At 41.6% G+C, this 15,814-nt stretch overlaps 1 protein-coding gene across 1 annotated transcript; it reads left to right on the top strand.

The window, feature by feature from the left end:
* The first annotated feature begins 201 nt into the window (after window positions 1-201).
* Window positions 202-14,574, top strand: fam131c (family with sequence similarity 131 member C). Its single transcript, XM_037773158.1, has 6 exons — window positions 202-415; window positions 2,688-2,752; window positions 6,881-6,965; window positions 12,232-12,477; window positions 12,746-12,835; window positions 13,906-14,574. The coding sequence occupies exons 1-6, from the start codon at window positions 385-387 to the stop codon at window positions 14,175-14,177; spliced, it is 789 nt and encodes a 262-aa protein (XP_037629086.1). The 5' UTR covers window positions 202-384; the 3' UTR covers window positions 14,178-14,574.
* Window positions 14,575-15,814: the final 1,240 nt, after the last annotated feature.

Here is a 15,814-nt window from a genome sequence, read left to right as displayed (position 1 = left end):
TTCACAGAGAGAGTCTCATATATACAGCAGAATGGAGAGGAAGAATAGAGAAGGAGGAGAATAGAAGAAATAGAGAGGGAGGAGATTCAAAATCGTCAGCAAACAGGCATTCATGCTTTCTCCCCGATTTCTCCTCTCTCTCTCTCTCCGTCCCCCCTCCCCACACTTTTCTGTGTCGCTCTCTCACCTCCTATACAGACAAGTCAGCCAATGCATCAGACTGCAGCTTGTCTGGCATCCGCTCTTACTTTTCCCCTGCCTCAGATCCTCACTTCTCTCTGCTGACTGATACCTCGTCTTTCTCCCCTATCTTCCTCCCTCTCACCCGCACCTCATCCTTAAGCCACCATGGCGAGCAGATAACCGCCCGGCCGTCCTGACACCATGGGTGCCTGCCTCTGCAAAGGTCACAAAGGTCAGTGCCACCTGTTTTGTGTGTCCAACTCTGTGTGTCTGTTTTGCATCGACCTGCAGCCAACAAACATTAGAAGAGCAGAACTGTTTCAGAAAGTTACTATCGAGGCATAGCTCTGTATGTGAGGATCTAGAAAATCACAGTAAAGTTAAGGGATCTCTGAGGTGTCGACAACCACCTGAATAAAATGTTTTAGAGTGCGAAGGACAAAAACGGATGCAGAGCACATACTCTGCCATGAAAGCATCCATCCGAAAACTTGTTATCATCTGCTCTTTCGCAGCTATTCTTAATCTGAGTGGAGATTGCTTTAGAAACAAGACTTTGTGGAGTGGGGGGTTGATGATTGTGAGGATCAGCGGACGACAACAGTGCTTATAGGATATGACAGCTCCATCCGAAGCTCATTTTCAACTTGTCGTGACTAGGAGATGTGACTTGGGTTGCAATTTTCTCTCTCATATTTGCTCTCTGTCCCTGCTTTAGTTGGGAATAAGGTTTGTTGGATGAAATAAGATGGCAGCGGGGCCTCTTTCAGGAAGAACACAAGCACTGATTTGTGCTGTCAAAACAAAAGATCTAATAAAACATAAAAAAGATGATTTACAAGCTAACTGTGATACCTCTGAACAACAATCTTGTTATTTTGTCAGTACGTGACATTTAGCATCACACCATTATTCTCACACATTATTTTCAGCCTGAATCTCTGATGCAGTCTCACAACATTTTGTGAGATAATGTCGGCTTTTGTTCAGGAAAGGGTCCCTTTTAACAAGGTGGAGGGTGATGAGGGCAGTGCTTTCAAGCTGGGAAGAAAGAGGCTGTGAGGCTCCAGACAGATAGCGAAGAGAGCGAGGAGTGTGTGTGTGTGTGTGTGTTCGAATGTGTGTGTGTGTGAGTCAGGGTGGGATTTAACCCCACGAGGACAGCGTATTGGTTCAGGCATCATGGGTTTCTTGACCTGCTAATAGCATTTGATGAGGCCAGAGACCAGATCGTGACTTAAGTAAATGGCAGGGTATCACTTGCCTCCTGTTACTGTCGCGTTGCCATAGCGACAGCCAATTGTCTTGTCGACTGCTCCCAGGGGAAACCCCAGGCGTGTTTTTGTATTCCTGTGTGTAAATGTGTGTGTGTTTGTCCACTGACCTTTCTAATGATGTTAATTCTCCTGCTCTTCATTTCCTCTTGTCATTCATATGAACCTCATCACCATCAATTAAAGAACAAATAGGAAGTGTGCGCTGGTGCAAAGTTAAATATGCTGAGAGGCTTCATCTCTCTCTCTCTCTCTCTCTCTCTCACTGTCTGTGTGTGTTTCTCATCCATTATATATGAGCCTCGCTTGACCCCTGGCTGGGTTTGCTTTAAAGGGATAGTTTGAGTGTTTTGAAGAGGGGCTGTATGAGGTACTTATCCATAGTCAGTGTATTACCTACAGTAGATGATGGTCAGCACGCCCCCAGTTTGGAGAAGCAGACAGGAGTTACCGCACGGGAGCAAAGTAATGTACTGCTGTGGACGGGGCCGGCAGCAAAACGTAAACGTACGCCACCTAAAAGAAAGGCCCACCTTAAAAAAACAATACCGGTTTAAGTATACCTTATATTTAGAACATTTTCACCGATTTACCTTGACGCCAGACAGCCATTTCTAATGGGGAACTGAAGCCATTATCTATGCTCTCGCCAAAGACCCCATTGAAAGAACCTGTAGTTTTACCTCGCAGAACACAGGAACATTTTGGTGAATTCAAACTAACCAAAGTCACATAATAGCACAAATAAACTAACCGATCCAGGCAACACTAGACCAGCAACTCCTGTGTTCTGCGAGGTAAAATTACTGTGTTTTTTACAGTGATGTCTGGTTGCTTTGGCGAGCGCATAGATAACAGCTTCAGTTCCCTGTTGCAAACATAGACTGAATAGCTGTCTGACGGCAAGGTAAACACGTTGAAAATATTCTAAATATAGCGTACACCTAAACTGATATTGATTTTCTTCAGGTGGCTAAAATACGTTTTGCTGCCGGCCCCGTCCACAGTAGTATATTACTTTGCTTCCGTTCGGTGACTCCTGTCTGTTTCTCCAAACTGGGGGCGTGTCGACTGTCATCTACTGTAGGTAATCCACTGACTACGGATAAGTACGTCATACAACTTCAAAACACCTGAACTATCCCTTTAAAGTCCACAATCCCTGCCTAGAAACACACACACATAGAGCATGAATCTAACACCAGTTTTTGTGTGTGTGACTCCCCACAGAGCTCCATTATCCCATGACTGCACTGCAAGACCCGACTGAGGGGGGCCAGCCGTCCTCTGTCAAGGTGAGTAAAAGCCCTCACCTTTATCGTGTTGGTTTTGGTCTGACGTTGGCTTTTTCAGTGTGCCTACCTTCCATATGTAGACTGAGAGCAAGCGTCAGTTCAGCAAAATTAAAACAGTCTTCACTAGAGCTCTTTTCTTGAAAACAATGTGTCCCTATAAAAACTGTTGTTGCTGTGAATTATCCATTTTTCATTAAAATGTTCAAGGCTGTGAGCAATGAAAACAAAATTCTATTCACATAAACTGTATTGTGGTAGGGGAAGAAATCTCAGAGACAGATATCTCAAACTGCAAACCAAACTGCATTTCTGATACCAATAGAGACAAGTATGAAAATGTGTTTTTCTGTGATTTGGGTGAACCGACCATTTAAGAGTTTGCCCGCAGCGTTCTGCTGATTGCATAAAAGTGAAATAAGCAGCATGTTTAACGTTCACATTAAATGGCTCGCTTTAAAATGATCTGGAATTCTTTGAACAGGAACAGCACAGCTCTGATTTATCATGTAATTTAGCTAATTATCTGCCATGTTTATTGCACAGTGAGATAAGTGTAGCTGATCGGCTCCATTTCATGGTTGATATCTCTTTCACACAGAACATGCTCAGTCTCTATCACACTCTCCATGCAGGCTTTCTCTGTATTTGTGTATTTAAAATATTAACATTTATGCTATTAAAATGAATGTCACCAGTATTTTACAAATTCTGAAATATTAAAAAACATTTAGTCTTGCTCAGTGGTGTTATGTAACTAAGTGCATTTACTTAAGTACTGTACCGAAGTACAATTTTGAGGTACTTGAACATTTAATTTTCTGCTAGACTTCTACTCCACTACATCTCAAAGGGAAATATTGTACTTTTTACACCACTACATTTATCTGACATTAGTTACTCTTTACTTTAGGTTACTTTTGATATTGAGATTGCCAGTGTGTCAGTGTGCTAACTTGACTATGACTTGCCCCAAACTGCATGTGATTATTATAAAGTGGGCATGTCTGTAAAGGGGAGACTCGTGGGTACCCATAGAACCCATTTTCATTCACATATCTTGAGGTCAAAAGTCAAGGGATCCCTTTGAAAATGGCCATGCATAAGTTTGCAGCATTATTTAACCTCCTTCCTGACAAGCTAGTATGACATGGCCGGTACCAATGGATTTCTTAGGTTTTCTAGTTTCATATGTTGCCAGTATCTTCACACTAGCTTTAAAACTGAGCCCGCTACAACCTAAAAATCGCAGGTTGCATTAAAAGGAATTATTGGCGTTAAAAGAAATTGCTTTAAAGCGTTATTATCGTGTTAACTTTGACAGCCCTAAAATATTATTCTGAAATGGGCCATTCGGCTTAATTAGCACTTGTACTTTTGGTAATTTTTTTATTTTTTTTGAATTTATTTTTTGAATTTTCATCACAGACAAAAACACAAAAACAAAAAAGTAACATCTGCAGACAGACTCACAAACATACCAACCCCACATACAGAATAATAATTAAAAAAATAAATAAAATAAATTAATACTAATAAAAAATGTAGAAAAACAAATACTAATACAAAAAATAAAAAATAAAAAAGACAACCACCACAGGATAGCCAGACTAGACAGACAGAGAAACAATCACATTTACGCCTATGTCATATCAGGGAAAGAACAGTAAAGGATAGCCAAACTGCATGTCACGCAGTAGGGACTTCAGCAAACAGTCGTTACTTAGTCGTACGCTGAATATATTTTTATGCTAATACTTATATACTTTTACTTGAGTGCAGTACTTTTACTTGTAACAGAGTATTTCTAGATGGTGATATTGCTAATTTTACTTAGGTAAAAAATCTGAATCCTTCTTCCACCTCTGGTCTTGCTACTAAAGGTCAAACTTGTGTATTTCTTTACTCTTTTGACTTTTGTTTTATGTCATTTGTACTTTTACTGCTACAGTGTAGCTTCCGTCATGTAGCTCGTGTAGGCCTTCATAGTGTATCCATCAGTATTGCATCACACAGGTCGAATGTTTAAACAACTTGTATCAAATTCTTTATAGTATGTAAAGATGAACTAACTTACAACAAGCAATCACAGAGTTATTGTTTTGTATTTAACAGTTTGATGGCTCCTTAACTGTAGCTAGTGTTGCTAGCTAGCTGGACAGCTATTAAACTTAAGGGTATTACTGCCACTGAAACATTTGAGACATTTCAGTTCAGAGTTATTACAGATTTTTACTGAAGTAGGATATGTTTGTATAGTTTTATAGCGCGGGGTGAATTACATTTACACCCAGCCTTTTTATAACCTTTTTATTTGCCTACAAGCTACATTTTAAAGCATTAGATGCAAATAAAATGCATGTTGAATCTGCCAAACCATGTCTTACATTGGTTATTCAATGTATATCTAATATCATATTAAAGAATGATTGATTTTGTTAAAAGAGTGAAAAGAGCAGTTTCTGTTGGAAGGACCGAGGAATTCAAAAGATCTCTTTGGGTTTGCAGTGACCACACATCTGGCAACGAAGCAGCAGCCTGTTGATTTGAGAAACAGACGCAGCCCAAGAGAACGCTCGGTTTTCCCTCTTTGCTCATTTTACATTCAAGTGACTTTTATGCAGAATTTTATCGTCTATAAAACTTAGTTTGGACTGGTTTCCAGTCGTTTGAAGTGGAGCCATGCACTAATGTGTAAGCATGTACTTACTTATAATCCCATTTCACTTGCATCATCTTCGGGAAAAAAGCTTGAAGGTTATACTCTCAGAGCAAGAATACTAAACCAAGAGAGATGCATTTGAAGTGCAGTTTCTCTCTCCATATTGATTGCAGCTACTTTTCCACAAATGCCAGCTGTTATTGTCATCATTACCATTTTCTTTTTTTGTGGGTCGAGTCATCACACATAGGACGTGATTGCCAGAGGGGGATTTATGCAAATGTAATAATGTGTGCGTTTGGATCTATAGTGCATGAGTGCATGTGCTGTTTTTTTGTGTATGGAAAGCTCTTAACTCTACTGCTGGTGATTTTAATGGTTCAAAACATCATTCAAAGGGGTTACATGCTCCTCTGTGAGATTTGTCATATAAAACCCATTCAAAAACCCATGTCATAAATGCAGTGGTGACAAGCTAAAATGAAGCTATTTAGAAGCTTTTCCCTTTCATCAATGATAAAGATGTGTATTCTTTCGCTTTGAGAGGTCTGTAGTAATACCCTCACTTAGGCCCTGTTCAAACCTGGCACTAACATGCGTCTTGGGTGATCCGATCACAGGTGGACAGCTCTAAACTCGGCAGGTCACACCTGGCATTAGAATGCGTCTCCACATGCGTCTCCAGTGATCGGATCTCACTTCCCTGCTCTATATGCAAATAAACACTTCCGTGTTTCCGTTTGCAAAGACAAAATGCATTGTTGTTTTTAACCGGCGGGAGACAGCAGTAGTAAAATCCTACATAGTCGTGAATTCTGGTAAATTTTATGAACCAAAAAACACAAGGTTATTGTCTACCAGGCCGGCGTGCATGTGTCAGATCTATGCAGATCTCCAGGACAAAACACTGACACATCACCGACAAGTTGTTAAGCTATATATTAAGCTTTTTTTTGTGGAGTTGCCTCTTGATGCGGTGTAGCCTATGTCTAGGGCTTTTATTGTGAAAGGTCAGAACGGAATGAGTGAGGCTTTTCTGCGCTGCTGTTGACAATGTGGGAATAATAAAGTGTTTTCCGTTATTTTATTACCTTCATAAAGTACAGGCAGACTGGCCAGGGGAGGCTTGAAAATATTTTTTATCCTTAAAAGGGGGCCCCTGCAGAAAATGGCTGGGAACCAGTGGATTAGTTGACTAATCGTTGCAGCTCTATTGTATAAAAAATGTACAGCCTACGAAAAAAAGGGAAATAGTTGAATGTTGTAGGCTTAGGGTGTCGCCCTTGCACCCCCTTCCCATGCTATCTGTATGTCTGTTTTGATGTTTTATTTATGTATTGTTGTCTTTTGCATGTCTCTATCCAATGTCTGTTTTGTATAACGTCTTAAAATACACAATAAAACTGTTGATCGAAAAAAAATTATAAAGATGTGACATCCTCCCTCTTCTTGTTCATCATATTGTGCAGGATGGCCAGAATCCGTCCAACGGCAGCGTGGCAGATAAAACCAACGGCTATGATATTGGCGAGCTGGCCACCTCCTCTTTAATGGGTGAGACGGACACACAAACATAAACAGGTTTAGTTCATGTTGTGTTTTTACTATGAATCAAACATATGAGACTGGGAAATTGCGTTAGTAACCATGGGAGGTTAGTAATGTAATTCCCTCCTCCTCCATGCCCTTTCCCTCTCTCACATATGCTGTAATGTCAGACAGACATGAGTAACAATCAGGTACAAGTACAATCACGTTTCTTTTCCCATTTCTTCTTCACCTTTGAGTCTGGCTTCCTCTTCTCTTCATGTCCTACTACTTCTTTTTCATCCCCTTTTCCCATCCTGTGTCTGCCTCATCTCCACTGCTTCCCTCTCTCTGCGGGAGGTTAATTATCGGACTTAATGTGTTATGCCTGGCTGAACTTTTCCGAGTGAAAGCTCCTTTAATACTCCGGCAGTATAATTATGGAGGCTGTGAAAACCTCATGAATATGTTAGACGAATATAGACATCCAGGCAGACAGCTGAGAGGTTGACACCTGCTTTGGGAGAGACGGAACCGGTCCAGTAAAGAAATAAGAAGCTTTTTGACATTTACTCAGACTTAATCATTTGTCAGTCATCACTTAAATTGGTGGAGCAAGTTCTGTAGAGTTGGACCGTCACAAAGGGCAGCTGGCAACCTGCTCAAATCAGATCCTGCTGCGCAAACTCAAATATTATTGTACAAATATAATTATATTTAGAAGAATATCATGCATTCATTATTGCTACATTTATTCTTCTATGGTGCAGTTTAATAGATATATCAGGCTGGTGTGATTTTATTAACAGCAAACAGCTAACGCCCTGCTGCTAGTGGCACCCAGTAAAGATTCCACAAATTCAATAGTGTTGGACGTAACAAACGAGTTAATGACCGTTTTGTTACTCTAACAGCCAGGTAGACATGCAAATTGTGTCTTGAGGGTGCAGTTACAAGAAAATAACGAATCCTCTGGGGAGGATGAATGTGCTCATTAAATTTCACGGCAATTAGATTAGGATATTTCCCATGAACAAGTAGAAATTTGGACCTATTGGTGGCACCAAAGGAGAGATCAAGGTCACCACAAATATTAGCATTCATGCGTTGGGCACCATGGATATCAACAGGAAATTAAATGTGAGATAATCTACTATTAAAGTGTTGCATGGACGGACAGAGTGACTGAACAATCAGATTCCACAATGCATGCACATGTTGCATTGGTGTTTAGCAGTGGGCAACCCCCAGGTCTGAAAAGTGAAGCCAAAACGTAAGTGTCTTAAGCTTACATTCTTTCTAATAGCCAGCAGGGGGCGACTCCTCTGGTTGCAAAAAGAAGTCTGATTCTATAGATGTCTATGAGAAAATGACCCTACCTCTCACTTGATTTATTACCTCAGTAAACATTATAAACATGGGTTTATGGTCTCAATCACTAGTTTCAAGTCTTCTTCAATACAGCATGATGTTCATTTAGTAAATTATGGTCCTATTTAGAGTCAAATAGACCATAAAGCAGGGTATGCTTTAAGGCGGGGCTACCTTGTGATTGACAGGTCGCTACCATGGCATTGTTTGGTCTGGTAGTTGTCCGTGTTTCCGTCTTAGAGCTTCAACCATTTCACAGTGTGTTTTCAGTTCAAGTTGATTGTAACCTTTTTACAGCGTTCGGTTGTACTTAGTTCCTCTCGTGTCACTTCTTGTTGCAAATAGCCAAGAGCGCGATGGCCAAAATACTGAACTTGAGGCTTCAAAACGGCAGTCCACAAACCAATGGGTGACGTCACGGTGACTACGTCCACTTCTTACATACAGTCTATGGCTGTGATGTAGCGAGGCCTTGTTTGGGGTGGTCACATGTATTTTGTTGTGGTGTAGCGAGCCCTCGAAACATCTAGCCTAGATACTTCTGCTTTGAAAGGTTGACACCGTGTTGAGTGCTTTGAGCGTAACATCACTAGTACTAAACATTATCATGTTCGCATGCTGACATTAGCATTTAGCTCAAAGCGCCGCTGTGCCTAAGTACAGCATCACAGAGCTGCATGGCTGTAGACTCTTGTTTAATGGTGTTGTTTAACGGTGCCTTGACACATTGATAACAGCGGGATAACAAACTGTGTCTTTTAAGAATTATCAACCTTCAAAATCCTACATTGTTTGGATCCTTTTTTTTGTCACTACAGTCACGGCTGCAGCTTTGATCTGCTTTGATTTTTTTTTTTTTTTATTGGTTCAGTCCACCAGAGCTTGAAATCAACACTAATCGCAGGCAAATTACAGTAGGCCCACTTACTGATTGTACCCCCTCTACGATGTGATTAAATGTTATTTTCTAGAATTATCCCATGTTGGCTGGTAAATAACAAAGCTCTGAATGCAACACCTACAGCTTTTATAACACTCCATGTTTGTTCATCCGCTCTGTTTCCTCGCATCATCCAGCGGGGAGTCATGCCTCACATAATGCAATATATGTCTATTTTTGTGAAGGGACTTTTTCCTGACTGATTCTTACAGCAATCAAGGAAACTCAGAGGATGTGTTGACAAGCTCAAATAAAACTTGTCCGAGTCCGCTTTTGAGAGGTAGTCTCCGACCATTTACCAGTGAACCAAAACACTGCACTGATTCAATTAAGCTGAACAGCCAATCAGAGTGATTTCTCTCACCGACCGATCAACATGCTGGATCGGCCGAAAAACCTCCAACCCTGGCAGACTAGAGCCGATGCAGCGGGACATACCGCAAGAACTAGGCCGACAGACGCTCACCAATGGCCCCAAATTGGCCGTCGGCCGACCGTCGGCTTGGTGTGTCAGGGCCTTAAAAATGTAGACAGCAGTATATCAAAGTCTGCAATTCAATGCATAGTAGTGGCAGCCGTAGAGATGAAAAAGAAAAATTTGCTCCTCCGAACACCCCCCTCAGCAACTTAAATAATTATGTCTGCTTTAATTTTGTGCACTTTGAAACTGAACCAGACTAAATAGAAAACAAACCAAAAATATCGATGTGTAAGGTTTCGCTCTTAGAGATAAGCCCACTGAATTCCCTCAGCTCGATGGAGCATTTTAGTGTCTTTCAGCCCATTGTTTTAGTTTTACTGCCTGCAACTTTACTTTTGGTTCAGTCAGGGTGCTACGGGTCGCTGTCCACTAAGACTTAACGCTTCACATGGTGCTTGACATGGTACCAGGACTGTCTGTTGTTGTCCATTTATGTATTTATGTTGCAGAGAATAACGTACTGTACAAACAAACTCCACTGGCCTTCGTGTGGCTAATAAACAATCTAATCTAATATCACTGCTCTCATCAATCTCGTTTCCAAACACAGCAGGCTCCTGTTTTCAGCAAAAAGCTGTGATAAATCCACTGCTACCTGCCCAGCACCAAACAGCAGACAAGTCAACATAATGGAGCTTTTAGCATCTAAAGAGTCAGACACATTTCCCTCAGGAGTTAGTGGAAAATGAATGCTAATGATACTCCGTATCTGTTGGTTGTATAACTGTTTATTAACAAGTCCATCCTATTACCTTTGTAATATATCAGTGCTGTGTTTACAACTTGTTTCTGCTGCCCCCTAGTGACCAAAAAAAACGTGAAAATGAAATAATTTTAGTTTTGTTCACACGGACAATGAGATAGTTTGGCATATAAATCAAATATTTTTTCTCATATGCGAACACCAAAACGGAATCCGCATAAGGCCTTCATATGGACATGCAGTAGCCCGAAACAGTGCAGTGTTTTTAATACTCTTTGTTGGCTGCACTATGAATCAACAGAGAAATCTTGGCAAACTTGATGCTACCCACTGCATTCAGATGGACACATTATTATTCCGTCGGGTGCGATGCCAGCCTAATATGATTTGGTCCTGCATGATTTGGTCCACTGCAGTGCGGACAGTAAGGCCAAAATATCCAATTTGGAAAACAAATGGGATTTTCCTGCTGTGTGCACATAAATAGATGCAAACATAGCTTCCTCACCATCGAGCGTCAGCCAGAGCAGACTCTCATAACAGATTTGTCACAGTGTGAACGCAGGGTGAGACAGCAGTGGGCGTCACAGAGCACAACAAAACACAGAGATGAGTCTCTAGATATTGAGCTCAAATGAAAATAACATGTCCGGATGTTTTTCTCTGTTTCAATTAGCCCAGGCTGCCAAAATCTCTTGGCTCCCTTCTTTTATTTAATCATATATATTTCTCTCCTAGCTTGTCCTCTCTTTCCTCCTCTCTCTCTTCTTGGCATTTTTGCTTTTACTTCTTATCTTAACCTTTCCTCCTCGTTCTCTTCTTCCACCTTTGCCTTTCCAATCTCTCTTTTTCGTCTGTTTAATTTGCCTGTTCTGCAGTATGACCAAGGTATCCTGTCACTTTCGCTTCAACTCTTCATTTCCCTGGACCCTTCTGCCCTCGTCTCTGATGATTAAAATAAATGATGGCTTCTTTGCAGTTTTGCCCAGTGATTCTACGGGTTATGAATAACATATTACTGTAGAGATACAGGGACACAGCACCTCTACTAGATCCTGCTAGACAAGAGTCAATTTAGTTAAAGTTACTACAAGGAACTTTTAACCGGTTATGAAACCTCAATTTAATACTGATGCCTCTATATGACCTACAAGCAAATTAGACCAGACCGGAGCTTCGGCGGGAAGCAGCCAGGAGCAGAGCTTTGCCTCGCTGCTCCGCCGGTCCCACCCAGTATCAAGTAGTATCGAAACTGCCCCAGTCAAACAATACCTGTAATTGATCCTTTTTTGTGTCCAGATCTAGAAAAAAAAGACTATTTGTATGGTTTTGCCGGCAGCCATTCAACACAAATGTTCTTCGATTTAATGCGACGTGTGATTGGCCCATTACCACAGCTGCTACAACCGGGATTGCCTGCCTGCACACGGCTCTGAACACGGAGATGTCTGAGCCAGAAGTTAGCAGCTAACTGTCATCACAAAGCGTTAAACGTACCCAGCCCTTGTCACTTGAGATTTGACTTGGACTTGACTACCATGACTTAATTAAAAAGACTTGACTTGAAAACAAAAAGATTTATATCTCAAGTTTCTTTCTCCATTTCTATATCCCCATCCCTTGCTGTGACATTTTTTCGCCCTTCTCTATCGCCTGCTGTGCAACATTTCATGTAGCCTATCACTTTATCTTTCCCTCAAATTGTCTCCTTTTTCCTCTGCTACCACACTTACTGCATGTCCATCTAATCCACTTTATCAAGATGTATCCCTCCTTCTCTTCTCTTCCCCTTATTCAGGTCTGGTGGCCACGATAAAGGAGCATATCACCAAGCCGACGGCGATGGCCCAGGGGCGAGTTGCTCACCTGATTGAGTGGAAGGGATGGGGCGGAGGCGGCGAGGCCGGGGCAGGTGGGGGCGGATGGAGCGGGACCCGGGGTAAAGGTGGCGGCGGCTGGGGGGGGTTGGAGGCCGAGCTGCACGACGATGAACAATTCTACTCCCAAATGACGGACGAGATCAAGGAAGCTCGCTTCGCTGCAGGTGAGTCAGACGAATGAATTGAATTCAAGAAAAACAAGATGTGGTCAGTGGAGATGCAGTGATCCCTCTGGGCGTCGTTTTCTGTTCGATTGGATCGTGCAGAGGGAGCGTCCTCAAAAATCAATAGCCCTTAAGACGTCCCATGACAGTGGCTCAAATCTAGAGCACTCATTCGATTTCCCATTGTTTGTGACGGTGGTGGACTTGGTGAAAAACAACTGGGGGTCGACTTCTGAGAAGAGGAACATTAAATGTGTTTGTTTCACAGGAGTAGCAGAGCAGTTTGCCCTGGCTGAGGCCTCCATGAATGTGTGGCCCATGAACGACAGCTTAGAGCAGCCCTGCACCAGTTTACAAGGTTCGTCATGTAAAAGTGTGTCACTGAGCTTTTGGTCTAAAATGTCTCTTTTATCTTAATTTTAAATTTCCAGACCCGTTGTGTCTGAATACAAGTGACCAAAAGATTAATGAGATAATAATCTGGGTTTCGCTGATTATAATCTCAAAGTCCTTATTCTACCTTGAAGTCTTTTCTTTAATGCTGATGATGGATTTTTGAGACAAATGAGACATATAACAAATGACAGAATCAATACTTGTTGCACAATACAATTGATTGCATGTATGTTCTTTAAATATATGATATGATATAATCTGTTCTATAACATCTTATATGAAAATATCTAGCATGTTTCAAATACTTGGTTTGCTCTAACCCACAGGAGTGGACAAATCATGAGCGAGATGTGTGCGTCACTGTCAGATGTTCCGGTTCATTCAGTTTTCAGCCACAGTAAATGGCGTTGCTGTATTGTCAGACCGTCTGACAGCCACTCTGTTGGCCCTAGAGTGAAATTTCTCCACTTTTGAAGCACTGCCATGAAATTGTGTACACACATTGATGCTCATCAGAGGACGACGCCTGTTGACTTTGGTGATGCCATGACATGTTTGTCAGGCGTCACTAACTGATAAAAAAAAAATACCCCCGTCCAACACTTGGACATCTTGAAAATAATGATAAATAACAAATAATATTCTAATAAATCTCACCTCTAATTTGAGCTTAAAAGACACATATTATTCTCATTTTTAGGTTCGTACTTGTATTTTGGGTTTCTACTAGAACATGTTTACATGCTTTAATGTTCAAAAAACACATTTTTCTCATACTGTCTGGGTTGCTAGGCACTTATCTAAGATAGCAGCTATATGCAGCTGCTGGTTCAGAGTAAATTACACCTTTTTTTTTAGCCAATTCAAGCTCTGTGTGCATCTGTACTATTCCTATATTACACCAGTGTGAAGAGCTACAGCTTCTACAACCTGAGAGGACCCAGCTGTCACTGTTTGTCATTGCTCAAATCATTTTTTTCAGTGTTTTCAAGTAGCAACCATTTGACTGATACTGTTATCATCCCTCCTCAGCAGCACAAAACCACTTCTTGTCCCAGTTCCTGCTGGACGGTGGGAGTGTCAGTGTTCCTCAGCACCTGTACAGCATCCACGCCCAGACTTATGGCGACAACAGGGTGGTCAACCTGGTCCTTCCACCAATGGTCGACTCCATTTCCCCGACGTCCATCACCCAGCAGGTCAGAGATCGTCCCCTCGAGGACAGAAGCACTGCGACTGCAGAGGCTGCTGTCCGACACGTAGACAGCAGCTCGCTATCCGAGGATGACGTTTTTTATAACTAGGCTTAACACGAAAGCAAAAGCCAGCGATCTTGATGGCAATCTCTAAAATGATCCTCACTGAGGGGACTTGAGTCTCAGCCACCAGCAGTGACTGGTACAAAACATAAAAACTGACATTTGTGATGGTATCTCAAGAGGCAATTCCTCAAATGGCTCGTCCGGTTTCAGCGCCTGGTCTTCAGATACAAATACTCCAAATAGTATTTTCTCTCCTGCTGAGGCTTATACATTTGTGAATGTGCATAGTTCCACTGTCACATTTTAATTTTTTATTCAGTGTACAATAAACACTTTCATATTATAGGTAGAACTGAACTGTGAAGAGTTGGTTGTAAATATCTTGTTATTAAATATGAATTTTAAAGGTGCTCTATTTCGATATCCAGAGCATTAATATAAAGAACTATTCCCTATGTAAAGATATAGTGGAGCAGGCTGGTCTCATACGGGAGCAGGGCGGGGTGTATGGGGGCGGGGTCTAAAAATACCTGACTTTCACCCAGGAGACCAGTATTCGAGTCCCAGAAGTCAACGTTGATGTATTGGTCATGTAACTTACGTACAATCGCTAGATGGCACTGCGGTAGTGCTGCCGCCATTTTGGACTGAGAACACCAATGAGCCTGTGGTCATGGATGTATAAAGAGACGTCTGTAAATCAGAGGATCATTTTTTTTAGGTAAATCAACTTCCCAGTACGAACACTTAAATAGCTCTCGTTTAAATCATTATGTCCTAAAAGTTGTAAAATTAACTAATAGTTGAATCCAGAGTTATTTTCCTCGGCATAATAAACATGCATCAGACCCACAGGACTGCACCGCCCTGTGCGCTCATATGACATATCCAGTTCTGCCAGCTTCCTGCTACCTGTTTGCAGCTGTAATAATGGATATATTGGCTGTAATTCATCACTTTTATTATCTTATAATACACCCATGGGCTGTTTGCTATAAGCCTGTACCGTGGTGGATGCATTAACGTCTCTGTTCCCAAACAACGGGCTATAGGAGGCAGCTCAGCCGTCGCCATATTGAGAGTCATGCAGAGGCAATAGAAATGCTCACATGTAGCACCTTTAATATACAGTACATGCTGTCCAATTCTGCTTTTTATCCCTTTTTTCCCTCACAAGAAAAGAACAGATGAATGAAGTTAAAGGAAAATAACTTCAAGTCCAACCTAAAGCAGTCTGAGTAGAGAAAATACAAAAGAAACTGAAAATGTGTCTTTGAGTTTCTCAAGAAGAAGCAGTTTGTTGTAAAGAAAGCATAGGCTACACCCAATTGTCTGTCTGGGTCCCAACTCTGATTAACTATTATTTCCACTTTTCTTTCTGAGAGCGACGGGTTGAGCAGAGCGGTGCAGAGAAAAGACGAGTGTAGAAAAACAGAAAGGGAGAGGGACACTCGTAAGCATGTATGTGGTCGGTGTGTATTCCCGTATGTATGTTAGCATGCCTGTGTGTTTTGAGAGTGAGAGATGGTGGAGAATGGAGGTGTTAGTGTTACTTGTCATGGTGTTTCTTTTAGCACGGGTTTACACAAATTTAAGCTGTGACGTGTGATGCGTCATGGCTGTTGTCGTGGCCTTTTATTATCTCAGTGTAATTCTCAAAAACAAAACAAAAGGCTACA

This window comes from Sebastes umbrosus, chromosome 6, assembly GCF_015220745.1.
Source record: "Sebastes umbrosus isolate fSebUmb1 chromosome 6, fSebUmb1.pri, whole genome shotgun sequence".
Taxonomy (NCBI): Eukaryota; Metazoa; Chordata; class Actinopteri; order Perciformes; family Sebastidae; genus Sebastes; species Sebastes umbrosus.
Note: the sequence above shows the minus strand (reverse complement) of the source record. Positions and strands in the feature narration are given on the sequence as shown.